The following is a 20,164-nucleotide window of genomic DNA, read 5'->3' as shown; positions in this document are numbered from 1 at the left end:
TCTATGCAAAAATGCAACATCCAAAGGATAACTCATTTTTTGTGATCCCCTGACTTTTTGCAAATGCGATGTTCACAGTTAGGGTTTTGAGTGAAATGTCCAGGCTCCAACTATTGTTTGGCTTGGAACTAAAATTAGGTTTACACAATCATGTTTCTCAATGTTTCTCTTTGCTTTTAATATTTTACCACAGCAGGTCAAAGGACATTGGTAAGTTATCACCAAATACTTCAAACTAGTGAAAATTTTATTCTCACATATACAAAACATTAATAGTGTTAAATTACACTGAGCTAAGAAGGAAAATGTGTGCATGCTGATCTTAGCATTTTGCCCTAGACCTGTTAATAGCTACATGTCAAATTGTGCTATATAATTTTAATGACTGACTGATTTCACAATAAAACAGATTCTCATCTCTAGTCTAGTTAGTGCTATTTAGCAAATGTTGGCATGCTAGCTAAAGCTTTTTAGCAAAAAAAGTTATTTTACTATAATAATCTATATGCACCTAAAATATAAAATTGTGATGACTAACACATACAGTGCCTTAAATATGAAATAAACCATGGTAGTGCTGCAGAATACAGGAACTAGACTATTTACTTGTTTACCCTGAGTTATTTCTATCTGGAAATACATGACAGACATGATTAATAAGCGTTTTTTGTGAGAGTAACTTATGATCAAAAGAACTCTGGGTAAATTATAACAGGTAACTTTAGCTTTTTTTGTTAGCAACTGTTAGCATTAGCCAAAAGAAATATGTGCCTAGAGCCATTTGATGTTTTGTTTTTATCAAAAATTACATGTTTGTCTTTATTCATGTTAGAACACACACAACAACCAAGCGCCATTTATCACTACTCAGAAGTTGGTTTTTTTTTGTGTTTTTTTACTTCTGATCATGTCATTAAATCCATACAAATAAACACTTTGGCTATTCGTTGAAATGTACATATCACAATAAGTGGAAAATAGAGATAAGCTTTTCAAAACTTCTTGAGCCCTCTCAAAGAGGGTGACAAGAAGGAAAGTCATTGAAATGCAAACGTAAAGTACTTGAAATTCTTGGATAAATTGGCAAAGAAATACAAACCATTGTCAGTAAAAGCATTAATAAATAACACTTACAAAAACAGGCTGGCATGCAAAGAAGCTGCTACGTAAGACCAACTAATTCAGGCTGTGGGGCTACATAACATTACAGCACATCAGGTATTCTACGAGGCTATTCCCGATGTATGATTTGGCAAAACAATATGACTGTACAGAATAAGAATAAAGGTACAAAATCTTTTATACAATAAAAATATTCAGCAATGGTGGAGGACATGGATCTGTGCTCCAGTGAGAGTAAGTCAATAGAGCAAGTTAGTTTCTGTAAAGTCCTCTATTTTTATCGTCCTCTTCCTGCAGGGAAAATGCAACGTGCTTCATAGTGTAACAGTAACAGAGAGCGATCAGGAGTGGTGATGTTAAACACCACCACTGGACACTCTCCAGTGTCAGTCAGCTTATCACCCAATTAATAGCAGCCTCTTAGATTTCAGCCAGCCAGCAGTCATGGCTCATCTCTTTTGTCCCCTCCTGCAGTCTTTCAGGTCGACTGACAAGCTGTCAGATCTCTGTCAGCGTGATCTTGTAGGCATCTGCGTAGCTCTCAATGTTCAGGATGAAGGTGTCTTCATTGGAGTAATGCTCAATGATGTTGTTGTCCATGTTCACCAGGATCCTGACACACAAAGACACAAACAGTTCAAGTTCCATGCATAACTTCAAATCGGAATTAGGCCTACAATTGAAATGTGTTTGCCCACGCACCCTTTTTTACTTTTCTTGTACACTTTGGCTATCCGCTCCGTGGGCACGCTGTACTTCTCTGAGATCTGCGAATGAAGAATGAAGATAGTTTGCAAACAGGTGCTCTGCAAGAAATTGTGCCTTTCACGCTGTTTTCACATGTAAACAGAAAAACGTCACTCACAGCCTCCATCAGTCCTCTGAGCGTGGGAGACTTCAGCATCAGGGCATCAAACACCTCATCGGTCTCCTTTCTTACATACAGCAGCACTACAGAGACGGGAGAAGAGAATAAACCTTCCTTTACCATTAGCTATTAATATTGTTCTTAAAGGCGCGTTTGGAGGATGTATTGTGCAACAGTGAAAACGGGAGTTCAGGAGAAGTGTGCTGTCACTACTTCATCAGTCAACAAGGTGCTCAAGTAGTGTGAGTCCAGAGATTAAAAAGAACTTGGCGTCAGTGGTTGACAAATGGGAAAATACCGTCTAAATGTCTTGGTATAATGAAGAATATTTTTTTATTTGTCAACCATTGATGCCAAGTTCTTTCTATCTTGCAACAGTGAAGACAAACATGAATAAGATGGAGCGAGAAAAAGCACAATCAACATGCATGAAGTGTGATCTACAGTAAATAACATTCATTTCAAAATCAAGCTTGCTCTAATTTTTGCACATCAGATGTGATTATTGGCTACTTTTCTATCACTATAAAAAATAAAAGGAATATAAAAAATATCTTAATGGATGTCACAGTGGTTTCAGGGTAACAATCACCTGTAGAAATTGGGGAGGGTTACCTCAGGAAGGGCATCCGGTGTAAAAACTGTGCAAAATCAACATGCGGACAATGATCCGCTGTGGCGACACTGAACTCACGGGATAAGCCGATAGGACGTGAAATAAAATTACTATTTTATTCTATAAATAATCCACAATTCCATGACAACTGGGCAAATTAAATTTTAGTCAATATAAGTCCTAATTTACTATAATCTGAAACAAAGACAAGCAGCAAATTCTCACATTTTAGAAGCTATAAGACTATTTCCCTCATTTTAAATTGGATATAAACCTACAGTATACTTCTCTAGTCTCAGAGGCAAAGCTCATGTTAGATGCTTTGGAGATAAAGTGAGAGAGGCGGTTTGGACATGTTCAGAGGAGAAACTGTTAATACATCGGCAGAGGATGCTGAGGTTGGAGCCGCCAGGCAGGAGGTCTAGAGGAAGAAGGAGATTTATGGATGTAGTGAGAGAGGACATGAAGTTAATTGGTGTGAGAGAAGAGGATGCAGAGGATAAGGTTAGATGGAGGAAGATGATTTGCTCTGGCGGCCCGTGAAACAGCCGAAAGGAAAAGAAGAAGAAGAAGATACTTCTCAAGTGTTCTCGAGTGTATCTCTCTGTAAAGTAGATCATTTCTTGAAGCTTGCTGAATAAGATAAAAGAGAAAAGAGCTGATGAGTATAGGACAGAGTCTGCCATCTTCTACCTCTCTTTTGTGTCTCTTCTTTGATCTGTTTGTGAGGCGATGGACACAGATCTTCATCTGAGGACCTGAACATCCTCTTCACCAGCACACTCCTGAAAACACGCACACAAAAAAAAATGTCATGTGCATTATGTTTGCATTTGCGGTGACATGCTCTTCCTGTTGATGAGGCAGGTATTTGTACCCGGCTCCATTTGCATACCTTAGATTTGTATGACCTGATGTAAATGAAAATGATCATTTCCTAATGATGCACACTCACCCTTCCCTCTCGATCTCCTCTGTGTTAAAGGTAAACACCTGGCAATGGATCAAACAGAACAGAGAAACCCAAATGAAAAAGAAGAAAGACTACGGTTTAGTAGTATGTTGGAAGGAGTGGAAAAGCAATAATCATCTCTAATTACTGGTTTCATAAATTCCAAACACACATGAAATGCTTTGATCTCAGGCTAAAATCAAATCTATTTCACCTCTCAGCAGATGTACCACACTGACAGAAACCACATTTTCTCACTTTTGTTTATATAAATAATGTCAGTACAGATGATCTACCTGTCCGGCCCTTTGCAGGTTGCCAAAGTGAACATCAGGGATGAAAAGGACAGGCTGGGACTGCAAGTCAGTCATAGTCTTGAAATAGGTGGTGTCAGACTTTTTGGGAACTGTTATCACACCTACACCTCCATCCTTCCCTGAACATGAATGAAGAGAAAAGATTTAGAAGAAAAAAAGACGAGTGCATTAATTATTAGCATTTACAGACAACCAACATGTGACTGCTCAAATGCAAGAGGAGGTGTATTCAGCATGATTTCATGCAAACAGGAATATTTCTTCTGCCTCTCTACATGTTCAATTGGATTCTATAACGATGTTTGTCTATGACCCTGATACCAAACTTTTTTTTTATTAATTTCATTGTTTTGCAGCTCAAACCTTTTGACTTCTTGCGAAAGAGTTTTCTCTCCTCATCCCTTATTTTCCTCTCGGCTCCCTGAGATAAAACACACAAAAAATTGATTATGATGTGAACATGGTTTGGGGTCAGGGTTAGGTCAGGGTTGGGAACAGGGTCAGGGTTCGATCCCCGGTCCTGGCTATATGTCGAAGTGTCTCTGGGCAAGACACTGAACGCCTAACGCCCATTCCCATCCCCAGCTGTGCAGTGCTGGTCCAAGCCCGGTAGAAACTGGGGAGGGTTGTGTCAGCCGAAAGGACAAAAAAAAAAAAAAGTGTTTACAGAATGTGTTCAGGTGTGTCTGAAGGCTCACTGTGCAGGTGAGACCACTAGAGGGAGGACTGATGTCATTATTTAACTCCCTCACTGCATCTCCTGGTCCAACACAATGTAACACATTTATAACATAAACCTGTGCAGTTACACCGGTAAAAGATCTGAAAAGCTCCACACATGGGAGAAACTTTAAATTAAAAACACACAAACTTCACTTAATGTTATGGTAAAAATCCGATAAATGTGTTTATTAAATTTTGTCAGAATCAACAGAAAACGAACTATTAAGATAATAGTTACTTATTTCATATTTATTCCATACTATTTGATAGTTTTCTTTGTGATCTCATTATCCCTTTTTTAACTGATCATCAGAGCAGGGATCATTATCAGCTCTTATAAACTATGTTTACTTCTTCTGACATTCTATAAAACATATTAATAACTGGGAAATTACTTATTAAAGTGACTGATAATCAAACAAATCAGAATAAGTCACAAGTAACGATGAAACAAATCAGTCGAAAAAATAACTATTATTATTATGAAACTGTTTTTTAGTAATTTTTTTAAGCAAAAATGCAAAACATTTACAGGTTCCAGTGTTTCATCTGAGACACTGACCTCATACTGTTACACATCATATACCAGTAATCTGTTTAAAAAACGGTCCAACCGCGGTAGAAATTGGGGAGGGTTGCATCAGGAAGGGCATCCGGCATAAAAACTGCCAAATCAACATGCGGACAATGATTCTGTGTGGCGACCCTGAACTCACGGGATAAGCCGAAAGGACAAAAAAACGTGCATTTAAAATTGAAAAATAAAAATCATTAATTGATTTATTGTGAAAATAACTAGCAGATTAATCCTCGAAGATGACATATACTGCTGCATAATGCTACAACAGCTCACAACAATTTCAAACGTATTCAAATGATACCCTTTATTGGATATGTCGTGAATAAAGGGTGATTTCTCACCTTGTCACAGAAGACCTTGATCTGTGAGAAGGCCCTGTGCAGCGGCTTGTTGCTCCGGTTGTTGTAGCTGTATGTGTCGATCTGGATCATCAGAGGAAGACCCTTCACCCCCTTCTGAGAGGAGAAGTCTGTACTCAGACAGTTGACTGTGATGAAGATCTGCCAATGATACACAGGGGGAAAAAAGAGACGCTTTTACCTCCTAATTTAAACTTTCAGTGTAACTGTAGTTTTTTCTATCTTCGGACAACTGCATCATTAAAATAAATGTTGATTGACTGATGTTTTCATTCTTTAGTAAATTACACAGAAACAGAAGCTGCCTTCATTAAGGTCTGAATTTTAAGACCAAAGACTTTATGAATACTTTTACATAAGTCAAATTAAAAGTGCCTGAGGGAAGACTGTAATTGGGACACTGAGTCTTTAATACCACTGACTCGTTTTTCAATGCTTTGGGGAGCACAAACAAAATTCCTTTCATCTCTGTTGTATGTGGCTGGCAGCACATTCTTAGATATCTAACAATCCTGATAGATAAGAATCAAAACTATGTAACTGCATGGTTACATAGCTCAGGGGAGAGATGAGGATTTGTTTTCTTGTGATTTGTGCGAAGGGATGGGCTGATAAACTTGCAGCCACTACATGTGGTGACATGGACCCTCACTGCTAGGATTTGGCTAATTTTCAGGGGTCTCTTATAACATACCAGTGTTCCTGTTCTCATAGTCTCAACACAAATCAGCGTCTGTGTTTTGTATTTAATATCAATGTGCTCTACATCTCCAGCCAAAAGGTTGGTCATTAACTGGAGCCATAAAATCTATTTGAGCCACAGCAGCCAGGAAGAAAGCCTCACTTTAAATTATTATTACTTTAAATACATTATTAATCAGTAATAAAGCCAAGCACTGCACTTAGGTCAGTGTTTCCCAACCTTTTTTGGCTTTTGATACTTAAAAACAAGAAGAACTATTGTTTGATGCACATACCTAGCAGGTGATACCACTTCAAAAACAGAAAAATTGTTTTAATTCTGTTTGGTTTTTAGGTCTAAATTTAAAATCGTGCTATTAGTTCACATAAAAATGGTAATAATTAGAGGCAAGTCTGACAGAATCATCATCATTTCATCCCCATTTTCTGGTTCCTGTCCTGTTGTTTGACTTGTACGCAATTTTACTGATGTGATTAATGGTTGTTGGTTGTTGGTACTTAATCTTATTACATTATACTAATTCCTGATATTTTGTTTTCTTAAGTTTCTGTATTGATTTATTTCAGTTTTTTAGATAGGTTTCATCTGCAGATTGTTTTATTAAATATATTCTGGGCAACAACAATTTTGATTCACATATAAACATTTATTTGACTTATCAAACAGAGGGATGCTTTATTTGATAAATGATGCCATTATAAACTGAGAGACTGCCTTTCCAGATTAGTCATTAAAATATCATTAAATACTTTAATCTTGGTACATATGCTTAACTTACTCCACACTTCCTCTATCTCACAAAAAATGCCTAACCATGAAATGTTGTGACCTGTTGGCACAAGATGACACTTGACATATTGAGTTTTGTGATTTAAAAAAACACAACCTCTCTTTCTTTGGGCTATATTGTATGAATACTTTTGTTTGGTGTTAGAAAAGTACCAATTATGATGTCAACACTCAAGTGCTTTAAAATAAAGGCCAAGATTTATGTAGAGTTTAATTATTTTATTATTACTTGTTTAGCTTCTTCTCTTGTCATAGTTGAGTCATATCTGAAAACAGAGGGCTTGAATTTACTTTACAGGTAAAGCTCACTCATCCAGAATGATTTGATTTACTTTACCTGAGATGTAAAACACATTTAAATTTGAAACCTTAAACTTTTATTTTTTTAGTTATCCTTTTTATGTTGACACTACTTTTTCCCCTATGCAGAACCTTTACAAGACTTTTTGGATGAAGTCCTCTTTCCCCTCATTTCCTTTTCTTTTTAAACCTACAATAGTGGCATCATGTACAATAAACTGCCTGGGAATTACACCTGTTCAGGTATATTCAAGCACATAGTCACACAGATCAAAAGAAAGAGAGGGATAGAGAGCAAGAGTCAATATTGGCCAAGAGAAATGCGCTTGGATTTCCTCCAGCAACGTCTTTGGCCCTGGGCTGCCATTACAAAGAAAGAGCCTCATAACACACACACGCGCGCGCACACACGCACACACACACAAACACACACACACACACACTTGTATTCACAAAGAAAAATGAGGGCAAAACAAACAACAGAGGGTTGGGACGGGGATAGGTTCGTGTTGGCCCTTGGGGGCCTCTGGTGTTCAAACAGTAACAAGACTGAATTTAAGGAGTGGTCACAAATGAGTGGGCTTTACAAAGTCAAAGAAGACTAACAGTGCCAAAGTACACAACACTGCCCATCAGTTTTATGACAAGACAGTCAAATACATAAGATCTGAAGCCTGGGAAGTACTTTTACATCTATATTCCTCTATTACGACCACATTGTGACCATGTAACTCTTTTTTAGCTCCTAAGTTTACATGATGTCTTCAGGTTTTGCAAGTGTTTGCATCCCAGTTACATGCCGGTTAATTTTGTCAAGAGAGTGCATTTGTTTGCCAACACCTGAATCAGCACAAAAACCTGTCCTGCTGCTTTTTTAACATGTACAACACACCTCCTGTGAGAGTAAACATTGTAGAATGGTTTCTGGGAAGATTTCAATGACATGTAGTTTATTAAACACAGACAATGACTTTAATTATTATGCTTTGTGTTTTACCTTGGCCTCTTCGTTCACATCCCAAGTGAAGGAGATGGCATTGTAGGCGATTTCTTCAATGTTGCCAATTGTGTTGAAGCTCTCCTTGTAATCAGCTGTGCAGACAAACAGGGGACAAGGTTTATTTCTGCAAACACTACTTAGGCTACAAAAAGATCTTCTCAGAAATGTTTCTCAGAATATGTATTTTCTGTAATCTGCATCTGGGAGATACTTGTCATTTAGAAATGGAATCACACATTAGAAAAAAGAAAACTCCACACACACACGAACCGGTCAATAAATAACACAAGCAGGTAGCTATTGTTTGTCAAGATAAGCAATCAAATGGCACGCTTCAGTTTTATAAGATTAAGCCTTATCTCCTTGACCAAACAAACTCAAAAGCTTCAAAGGCAGCAGGAGGAAACCCAGGAGGCTATTTGGATCCGAGAACCATATTAAAAGTCAGTCAGATGAGCGATTGTTGTAGAAACAACCTAAGTTCACTTGTATGTTAGAAAAAAACTCATAGTGGATTGTGATTTCATTTAAATGAAAGGGATTCTAGGGGTCAGAGAAAATTGTCCAGTAGTGGTGATTTACTCTTTTATATTTTTTGTTCATTTGAACTTTCTGCAAAACCTGATAATTTTTGTGCAATCATTATTTTATGCAAATGCTGTGATGCTCAAGTGGAGATCTGGACTGTCCTAATTCTTAGTTCTATGGTCTCTAAATTACGAGTCTCTAAGCAGAGTCTTTTTAAGCTGATTTAAAGAATAAGTCCATTGACATTTGCTTTTTATCCCATAATTACTAGATCATCAAATGTATATTAATCCACAGCTGAACATTGTTACCAACAAATGCACATTTAATTCTTGGTTTAGTGGCATCTGTTAAAAACTACAGGGCTCAGCTGGAAAACCTGACCACTTTTAGTCTTTTTATTCCACAGACAGTGTGTGTGGCCCATTTTTATAAATATGTCTTCAGTAGAAGCAAGCTTTAGACTGAAAGTCATGGTATAAAAGTAGGAAAGCGTAGTTTGTTATAATGTTTTGTGTGATTTGTTAACAACAACAACAACAACAACAACAACAAACATCTAACATGAAATTGGGTTTATCTTGCAATAAAAAGTTAGTCTGTTTAAAACACAGATTTGCTTTGGGCTGAACATCTTTGCAGTCGCAACAGTTCTGCTGGCCACATCTCTGAGGATAAGCCCCCACCCCCAGCCCTGACCTCTGACCTCCTCCATCATCCTCCTGCTGTTGCAGCTGAACTTCCGGGTTCTTCAGCAGGTGCACAAAGCAGCAGGACATGCAGCAGCAAGCCTATATGCCAGTATCCACCGTTAAATAGCCCCATTCAAATGATGCAGCCCAGGGCCATGATGCCCCCTCCCTCAACCCACACTCACACAAGACACACACCGCTATTCAAATCTGCTCTCTGGGCAGCCTCAGGTTACATCCAGGCTGCATCCAGATACAGGACAACCTGGCTCTGAGAGAAAGGGTGGGGAGTGGGCTGAGAGCAGTTTGAATGAACAACCCCCAGGATAATGCTACACACACAATCAAAGCTGTTAAGTAAATAATTAAGCATCTCTAAAGAATAAATGCCTTAAATTCTCTGGGTCAAGATTCTAAAATGTGACTTTGTCCTTTTTTCTCTTTTCTTCTGTGATATTTAACTTTAGACATTGGGCGTTTGGGTTTGTTGGTAAATCACAAGCAACATATTGATGTAGGTAGGCACTGGTATATCTATAGGCAGAACATCTATAAATGATAAATACACAAATATGAGAATAAAACTAACCAGATGAACTGAATGATTTTTCAATACCCAGTTACCAGACACCTTAAGTATTTTAAGCAGTTTCTCGGCACAGTGCGTTTCACGTCACATTGTCTTTGTATATGCAGGAAGCATTTGTGCTTATCTATATGATGATCGGTAAGTGTGTTTACGCGTGCAAAATGGAAACATATTTCAGCCCCCTGGATCAAACTGTAGATGTACACTGTCTATGGGTCACACACAAACACAGACTCATTACACTGGCAAATTAAAAAGATAACACAACACACTTCCTCTTGACATGAATGACTTTCAAGGGGAAAAAAACTGTCTATTGAGACACTATTTGACACCAAATGGGCTGATTCACAAAATTTGCCAGATGTTTTCAACACATTTCCAAGCATTGTGGTTGCCAATGCTTCGTGACCGTTTGTAAGGATAGCTTGACATTTTGAAAAAGATGCAAATGTTCCTATATATAGACAATGCATTCTCATCCCACAGCTTCAGATAGTACCACACCCATTATGTCACATATTGACATTTATAATGTCCTCTCACATCTTCTATGGGTGCTACAGGAAAAATTCAGGCTAACATTAAGTTCAAATATAAAATACATTCAGTAAAAACTTCACATATGTACTTCCTCACTATAATCAACAGTGAAACGGTCATCATGTAAGCACACAGCGTGTCACAGTGGACTCGAACTGTGGTCTCCAGTGAGAAAGGCCTGTATGTTTTTGTTTTGATGCCTTAGCTGGAGACATGGAACGACTCTCGGCTGTGAGCTGAATACAAGGCTGCAGACAGGAGATGGTTTGCTTGGCTTATAGACCGAAAATAGGTTAATATTCTGCACTACCCGCTGTTTGAAGTTCAATACTGTAGATTTGTCAACAATCAGTGCTACAGTTCAAGTAAAATCGTATATATCAACACTTTATTATTTATGAAAAAAACTAAGCTTAAAAAAGTGATTTGCTCTTTTATTGGGGATTATGTTCCACGTGTTCTTGTTAACATGTTTTAATGACCTTTACGTCCTATATTTTTTTATTTCATGCAAAGTAGTAGCTAAGGGTATCTGGGGTAGCTAACTCTTTGAAAGAGGAACAAATAAATGTATTTTCCAAAATGTCCAAACTATTTCCTTGAGTAAAGTCAAGGCAAAATCTCTTTGAGAACCACTTGCTAGAGATATATGTTATAATAAACTACTAAACAAACAAATTTGTTTGCAACCTTGAGTTTTTTCTGCTTTCATATAACAGCAAACATCTCACAATCTTAAATCCATCTTTTGACGCCCAAGTTGGTAACAACTGCTGTAGCAGTTGTAAAGATGTGCATGAACTGTGGGTTGATTTGTGTTGTTGTAAATACAGGAATTAAGATGAAGATCTAAACTGGGCGCGAATCACTGTCAACAGACCAAGACCAGCCAAGGTAACAGTGTGGCTAGCATTCCTCTCCCTGTCCCAACAAGATGTGTGTGAGTGTGGGTGTCTCCCATCCACCCCAAGTCTCCCACATACCTCCGAATCTCTGCCTCTACTAGCAGGCCCAAGCTTGTCAAACGCAAACCGCCTACGAGCTTCTCACACACACTCATTCAACAAGGCGTAGAAAAGATCGGTTTAAATTCAAATCCATCAACCGAAAAAACACCAGCAGACAAAGGGTCAAAAGTGTGAAGATACATTTATGGAGTGGCTTCAGATCTGTACACGTACACCCGTGGGAAACTGGGAGAGAGAAAGTTAGTCACGTTTTTTTTTTTTTTTTTTTTTTTAGAAAATCAGTGTTTTGCTCAATCTCTCAGGCAATGTTAAGGAGATTAGAGGATTTATGTTGTGTGTCCCAGAAACACCTAGACATTAAGAGACTCAAGTGTGTGTGTGTAGAGCAACCCAGCCCCCTGTCTAATGGTGGATGATGGTGGGCAGCTGAACAGCCTCAGGCAGACAGTTGGGTGGGGGCTTGTTTGCTCTCGGTTTGGTCATGCCTTGTTTATTAGCCGAGAGCATTCCAGCATTTGTAATAAATCTGTCCCAGGCTCTTGCTTCATGTGTTTTCATTCATTCATTTGACAAGAATTCTCTGTTGATAACATATAAATGTTGACATTTGGATTAAAGAGCAGGGCCATATAAATCTTACCGATGTCCAGGACTCTCTGTTTGGCTGTGTGCTGCCTGGAGTGCCAGTACTTCCAATATTTAAGCTGCTCGTCCCGGTTCTTATCCTCGCTGAACACCACCATAATCACACTCTGAAAACAGCATCAAAGCCAAGACAAAATCAAGATCCATCTCAAATGTTAAACATGGTGCAAGATGGGAGGACATGTATGTTAAATTACTGTCACAAACTTAGCTGATCATACTGGGTAGAGAAAATGAGTTTCCCTGTGCACTTATGGATTATTACCAATATTCATGTTAGGGTGAGATATAGAAATATACATTAACAAACATTGTTTTCTTAGTGGAATATTTGTACTTTTGTCCTTGAGAAAGTTGAGTAAAGAATTTAAAGCGGTACTTCTTTTTTTACTCGAGTAATAAGTACTAACTTTGTGTACATCTGCCACATCTGTTCGTTTGGCACCATTCAGTACGTTTGTCAAAGCTTCTTTGCTAATCAAAGCTGCTCTGGGAAGCTTTGCTAGCAGCTTGAGAGTGAATTTGTAGTTGTAAAACCAAAACAATGAGCTTAAAGACGTTAAAATGCTCCATAACTGCAGAATTATCCCCAGTGAGTGCTAATGTAATGACCTCCTTCACACGTACAAAGTCATTTATTGTTCTAAAAATACTGATTATAGCAGCCTTTGAATACATTAAGACTTATGGTTTATTCATAGAAAGACTAATTACATGGGACTGAGAGAGTATAAGAAAATTAGGAAAAGAAAAGACTGAAATTATTTGCTGACCCGGACTTTGCTGATGGGGTGACGGAGGCGCTTGTTGGCACTGAGCTCGTTGAGCGTCACAGCGTAAAACTGGCCTTTGTTCAAGTAAGTCATTGGTCCCTCACCCTGTTTCTGACGCAGCGAGCGAGTGGCGTCCAGCGTGTACTGGAAGCTGTCACTGGATATACACACACATGAGATGTGATTAGAAATAACACAATTGCATGAAGGCACAACAATGCAGCCCTTTGCATTCCTCCCTGGATCACTTCCAGTGTTTTGATTTCAAAATGGCACACAGCTGAATATTTACACAGGAAACTATGGATAATTGTGCTGTAATAACCAGACAGGTTAGGTCTACGATTTCTGAGTGACTTACACGCCCTCCTGATGAAATAAGAACTCATTGGCAGCCAGGGAGGAAGGTGTGTGGTACCTCTGTTGAGAATAAAAAACAAAACAAAACAACAAACAAAACAAAACAAAACAAAAAACAGAAAAGAGGAAGTTATTTGGCCATAATGACAAGTTCATTTTGTTGGAGAGGAACTGGTTTAACAATGCTGCTAATGAGAAAAATTCAGACCAGAACAAGGAGATCTCTCAGAGAACAACTCAACAGCCACTTGATTCTTGTTTAAGCAACCAACCTTTGGACTTATAATGAATCATACTCCAGCATCTGTCGGCTTTTACATACCTTGAAACACCCAAACTCCACACAGAATATACTGTTACAGCTATGTGTCGTTAAGTCTTGTATTGCTGTAATTTACTTTTTTAGTGTTCCCATAATCCTCCTTCTTTTCTTCTACTTCTTGTGTCTTACTACATTTCCCAGAGTGTCTGTCAGCAACCCACAGTTCACCTAATAATTAATTAAGGTGTGATTAGTATGTGTAGACAGAGGAGATAATAGGAATAAATTAACAATAACAATCTCTGTAAGATCTGTTGACATAAAGGAAATAGCAACAGTAACAATTGTAAAAGAACACGGTTTTCCTGTTACATGTGCTATTTATATCTTGACAGACTCTGCAGAAATAAAATGCAATCTACAAACTGGACACAGATAAACAAACAACATCCCTTTTGACTTGTGTGCATTTAAAATAAAGCCATGTCTGTGTTTGGATCATTGTCACAATTTGAGCTTGTCTTTGAGCTGTAAATGATTATAATATGGCCTAATTTTAATCATCATATAAGGGTAAAACTTACCACCTTCTTATTAGACAAAAACAATTTATGGGTATAAAGGCAGTTTGAGAAACATAATTGTTTTTTTTAAATTCCCTCCATGCAAGTTATCAGGTGTATGTTATACACAGATTCAAAGCATCTGAACACTTCAGGACAAGACCCTGCTGGCCTTTCTCACCCCGTCACTCTCCTCTTCATATGGGCTGTCAGGTGGACTCTGCTGGTCCTCTTTCACATATGAGCTGTGACTGACGGTGGTCACCTCATACTGATTCTGTTCGTAGATCACCCTCGTCGACTCTTCTCCTTCCAACCTGTAATGAAGCCCCGTCCCTGCCATGAAGACGGGTGCGTACACCTCTGCCTTCACCAGTGCCACAGCTGGCGAGCCTCCTTCCCCTGTCCCCACCCCTAATGAGCTGCCAGACTGCTCCCGTTTGGTCTCCTGGTGGTCTGGGTTTAGTGACAGGTTGACAGGGACTGATTTGAGGACCTGCACATGGTTGTCCACTGTCTCCGCCTCATTTTGGTTGCTGAGGTTGCCAGGCAACGTCGACCTGAACAAACACACAGATTAGATAGGATCTGTGAAGCAATTCTGCACTTTGTTGTTTCTCTTTGCTGTTAGTGAACGGGCTTAACATGTTTGTATATAAAATGCTTCAATATACTACATCAAGAACGACATACAGTATGTGATGCTTGGCACGTTTCTATATTTTCCTTATTGTCAACAAGTCCTTTTAAAAGTCCAGAATCCTCAACAAATTGATCCACAAATAATTATTCTCTGTGTATCAAGACTGCAATGCTGCGATGTCCTCTGTGACATTTGGTTGTCCTATAAATATTAAAAACATGTCAGTGAGTCACTGTTGCACTCACTGACATTGTCTTTTATTATAGTAGTTTATTTTTGAGTCAGTCCTGCATAGTTCTGCTCCTGTAAACTCACTAGTGTAATAATATACTAAAAATCATTCTCCAGCTGAAAATAGTCCCCAACTAATGCAGGGATACACTGATATTATTACTGGCATTAAGCAAACTGTAGAATAGAATAGTTTGCTTATTGTTATTGTAGAATAACAATAACAGCCAGTGAATAGCACAGTACAACGTACTTTACATTATTGTACAAATTTGCACCAGACCGCACATCCATTTAGACTAATGCAGAAGAGCAAATGTCAGCTGATGCATCTCTACTGAGCGCTAGCTTTTTTGGTGTTTCACTAACTGCAGATAACTTACCCTCTTTATAGATAAATCTCTCTTATTCAAAGATCCGAGATGCTAAGATCCGAGATATTGTATGTTTAAAATGTTTTCATTTTTTGCCATTTTACCAGTCACATTTTTAGTGTCTTGCCTAAGATTCTGTCAGTCAGTATCCATGATTCAAGTAAAACAAAACTCACTCATCTGTGATGTTTGCCCACATGCTTGTTTTCTCTTACTATTATCTTCAGAACATAGTTCTTTATCTTAGCATGGAAATTGTTTTTAGTTCTTAGAAAAACTAAACGCTTTGAAAAATAACTGTTTTCCATGCGATCCTACGAACTGCAAGTGCAACATTTGAAATACTGAGCTTCAGGATTTAACTCCACAAACTGGAAAACTCTAATCACAGTTATCATGTTAAAGTCTTTTCTCTGTTTTTCTGTTTACACATGTGCAAACCCTGAGAGATTTGCTGACCTCTTCTCCTGGTCCTCTGCAGCTTCAACGACTTTAGGAACAGGCAGTATCCTCTTTTCTTTAGGTACCTGGAAGTAGAAAAAGAGTTAAGTTGGTCAACATCAATTAAAACTAAACATCACTAAATTAAATATCTTCCTAGTTTCATTTGACATGTTGTCTTCTGTTTATTTCAAATCAAAGAACAATGTACAGCATTTCTATTGTTTTTGCAGTTAGAAATGTGGTGACACAGTAGCAGTTGTGTTTCAAATAATGGATTCATTTGCTAATACATAATAAATTAATGCTTCAAATTATTTTTCTGTGCTTTCAGCTTGAGTTAATTTCCAGTCAAATAAGAAAATAAAGAACTATCTCACTTGAGCTTTCTCTTGAAGCAGAGAACATCAGTGAGTCACTGGACATAGTGTGTTGCCATCCACTGTTAACATTAAAATATTTGTAGCATAAAATTTCAACTTCTGCTCATACTTTCAAGTCAAGAAAATCTCTGGCCATAATTCTTTTAAATGTCTTTAAAGAAAAAGATAAAACCATGTCCTGCACTCCATATTTATATCAACTTTATGTTTGTGTTATATTTGCTTGTGTTCAAACTATACAGTACTATATATATTAGTTACTATATCATAAATAACCATAAGTTATTTGAGTATTTTTTTCAGACCTTGTAGTAGTCGTAGAGCAGCCCCAGTGCATTGGCGCTGTCCTCATCCCCATTGATGCTCATCATGGCCTTGGTGGCGGCTGTCAGCGGGTTCTCGAGGTACGACCTCCATGCCTCGTCCTCACTGGTGTAGGCCCTTCGCACTGCAGGAAATGAGTTTTCATTGGGGACCACCACCACCAGACGTTTACTGAAGAAAACACAGAAACGTACAGAACAGTGCAGGTTAGGTAGATTAGATTAACGAGTTTAGGTGATTTAGTTTAAAATGCTAACATTTGATTTCTCTCTCTCCCACCCCCCTCTCTCCCTGCTACGTGATGCTCTTTTATTATCTGCGACTCTCCGTCACTGTGCTCAAGAATAAGAATGAACCAAAAAAAAAACTAGTTCAATGTATCGGATCAGTTAGAACCTAAAAGTAACGTATATCTCTGCACTGCCGCTAGCAGTCTTCAATGAGCATGTTTCTACTAAAAAATTTTGAAGGAGTTACACACTGTAGCATTAAACTGAAACTGACACATGCTGTTGTCGCAACATCTCTCTGAAGTAAAGAAAATTATTAGTGAGGCTCTGAATGTGTCAACTTGCACTCGGAAAATGTTGCACAATGAACAACTTTAGTATAATGTCACACCCTTCTTAAAAAAGTCTTGGATGCAGTCAGTTATAATATTTTGGCCTTATATATGTTCATTTTGTGTTTGCATGTTTGTGTTTACAACAAAGTGCTGACAAAAAATGGTTCAATATCTCTGTTAACTGGAAAGACAACATAATAGATCTACAACGTAAAATTACTCATTTGAAACTCCTGATCTACATGGCAAAAATTAAACACGTGTCCCTCCCTCAATTTTTAATTCCATGCCGATGCAAACAACATTAACAGAAAATGGTATAAAGGTAGGAAAGAGGCAGTAAAAGCCAGGTTGAAGCTTCTCCATCATATCCACCTATGATAAGCTGGATGTTTTATTTGATACGTTTTACATTAAAACCTATGTTTTTTTCATCTTTGGAATAATATGTTTCATGTCAATTGATAGCTTTTCCCTTTTAAAGATGCAAATCAGACAGTTTTTCTCACACTGATCTTTTATTCAATTTGTGAATTAATTTATCTCGAGTTCAGCTCAACTTCTCCATGGTAACGACATGTGACAGGTTTAAAATAGCAGAGGTAAAGAAACCAAAGCTGGTTAAAATAATATCACCCCACTGTGTCATAATAGTGGCAGCCACCTGTTGTTACCACTGCACTGATGCGAGGATGCATGAAACAGAAACACTGCAGAGTGAGTGAAAAACTAGCTACAAGCAACCACATTTAGCTACTTAGAGACATTCAGCTGTTTAATGTTTAAATACATGTGACTGTGCTGATGCCAATAATACTAACAATAGTCATAAGTAAAATAGTAAATGATAAACAGGCTACTTTCCATGAAAATTTCATGTGTCTTTAATAATACAGTTATTCCCATTTAGAACTGTATTAAAATGTGCAAAAACTTAAATGTTAAAACTAAGAAGTATTGAGATGTGGTTCAACACAACAGCAAGTGCACACACAGTTATATTTAATTGTAAAAATCACTAGCACAGTCCTTCCTAGAAGTCAGTAATGACTGTCCAGGTTGCAATCAGATCCAAAGGCAGACTCTGATCCAAAGGCAATAATTTCTTATTGAAAGTCTATAAAGAAGTACAAAACATTATACTAGGCCGAACTAACTCAAACTGTCCTCTTTCGCACAGCAGATTCAGCGTAGGCCTCAAATATTAAACAAATGTAATGCAATGCAAAGCAAGAGAGATTTTTGGAAAATCCAGGCCTTGCACTTTGAAGACTTTTTCATCAATCAAAAATGGCGAATACAGCTCTAATGAAATCCACGGCGCCAAGTTTTGTTTGTCAATTTTTCCTCCAGGCCTCTATTAGTTTAATACTTTTCAATAATTGTCCAAAGGCAACAATTCCAGAACTGTGGCCTCTTCCCACATCAAATTAACTAATCCGGATTTTAAACAGTCTTTCGTTTGATTAAAGACCCCCAAAACACAAAAACGTGAAAACGTTTTTTCCTTCAACTTGAAATCTCCAAAGATCCTCTCCGCGGGCTCGATCACTTACTTGTCTGTCTCCTGTGACATGTTTTGCTTCCTCTCCGTTTCTTCCTTGTGAAACAGGACTTTCAAGTCGGAGCAGGTAATAGAGAGAGTGAGTTGCCAGAAGTTGGGCTACAGGTAAGTCGACTTTTCTCGCCCCGCTTCTTTTCTCCCTGCGCCTCTCTCTGTCTGTCTCTCCTCCACTCCACCTGGCAGGTAAAGTCGCTTTTGTCCCCCAGCAGCCAATCACGCTGCGTGAATTGTGTTCAGTGTGTACGTAAATTATGGCAAATGTCAACATATCCTGCTGCCATGCATTAGAACATTTGCCTTGGCTTGCTTTTCATGGCAGCGGATCCACTTTGTCTAAAATTCTTTCACTATAAAAGAAACGTGAAGGTGAGGGCGAGTCTGCCAATGATTGGCTGCTGCAGAGACGAGCTGGGCTCTGATTGGCTGGTAGATCAGCGAGGCAGGTAGAGGCCCACCTCACCTGCAAGAGAACGAAAAGATGGCATTGAAGGCAGTGCAATGACAGAGCACATGAACATACGAAGTTACACGCAGAATAAAAAACAATGGAACCTTTAGTTTGGATTTTATTCTTTATTCTTTGAGATTAAAAAGTGATTGATTCAGAATGGTTCAAGAGCTACTTGCCAAATAGCGGAGGGAGTGATGCATGACGGCACAGGCTCTAAATAGCCTCAGACTGACCACTTACAAACACTCAGGGGTTTTCTTACACCCCCCACTAAGCACACACATACACACGCACACCTCCTAATTTTAATAATGACTTTTCTTTGTGTGTTTCTGTGGGTTTCAGGTAATCTCAGAGCAGACCGAAGGCAGGAGGGAGGGCCACTGTCATTAGCTGACACAATGCCATTGTCCTTTTAATGAAGCCATTGTATGAGGAGATCCCAGTGTTTGGGATTACCTAACCAGAGCAAACAATGTGTGTGTTTGTCAGGCAATTATGGGGCACCTCTGCACTGCTGAGGTCATGACGACTGAACCTGTACATTATATAGCTGCACCCATAAACATACTCTTTTTCTGACTTTACTGTCTTTTTGTTTGTTGTACTTGTAGACAGATTGATGAGCAATACAATCATTAAAAGAAATATAATAAAATTATAGAAACCAGACAGAAACAAAAACGAGGACCTCTAAATTTATACAGTGCCTGGTTAAATTCTGACTAATAAAGCATTAGTTCAGGTCTAGTAGTTATTTTGTATCTCATAACATTAAAGTTGACAGTTGTGAATTCATTGTTTATTGTCAGAAGTGTCTAAGTACGTTTGTCTGATCATAACAAACTGTAGGGTTCAGTTTAATAATGTAACACTAAAAGTCTTATATGAAACAAAGACATTTTCATATGTGGCCAAAGTGTCTTAAGTACTGTC

At 38.2% G+C, this 20,164-nt stretch overlaps 1 protein-coding gene across 1 annotated transcript; it reads right to left on the bottom strand.

Moving 5' to 3' along the window:
- Positions 1–874: 874 nt before the first annotated feature.
- grhl2b (grainyhead-like transcription factor 2b) lies at positions 875–18,911 on the bottom strand. Its single transcript, XM_067499843.1, has 16 exons — positions 18,770–18,911; positions 16,630–16,819; positions 15,960–16,027; positions 14,434–14,812; positions 13,429–13,487; positions 13,068–13,224; positions 12,290–12,401; positions 8,327–8,421; positions 5,520–5,678; positions 4,239–4,296; positions 3,855–3,994; positions 3,562–3,599; positions 3,300–3,391; positions 1,988–2,073; positions 1,825–1,889; positions 875–1,735 (listed from the first exon to the last, which is right to left on the bottom strand). The coding sequence occupies exons 1-16, from the start codon at positions 18,787–18,789 to the stop codon at positions 1,621–1,623; spliced, it is 1,833 nt and encodes a 610-aa protein (XP_067355944.1). The 5' UTR covers positions 18,790–18,911; the 3' UTR covers positions 875–1,620.
- Positions 18,912–20,164: the final 1,253 nt, after the last annotated feature.

The sequence above is a fragment of the Channa argus genome, chromosome 1 (assembly GCF_033026475.1).
Source record: "Channa argus isolate prfri chromosome 1, Channa argus male v1.0, whole genome shotgun sequence".
NCBI classification, from domain to species: domain Eukaryota; kingdom Metazoa; phylum Chordata; class Actinopteri; order Anabantiformes; family Channidae; genus Channa; species Channa argus.
This window is presented reverse-complemented; position numbering and strand designations above follow the sequence as displayed.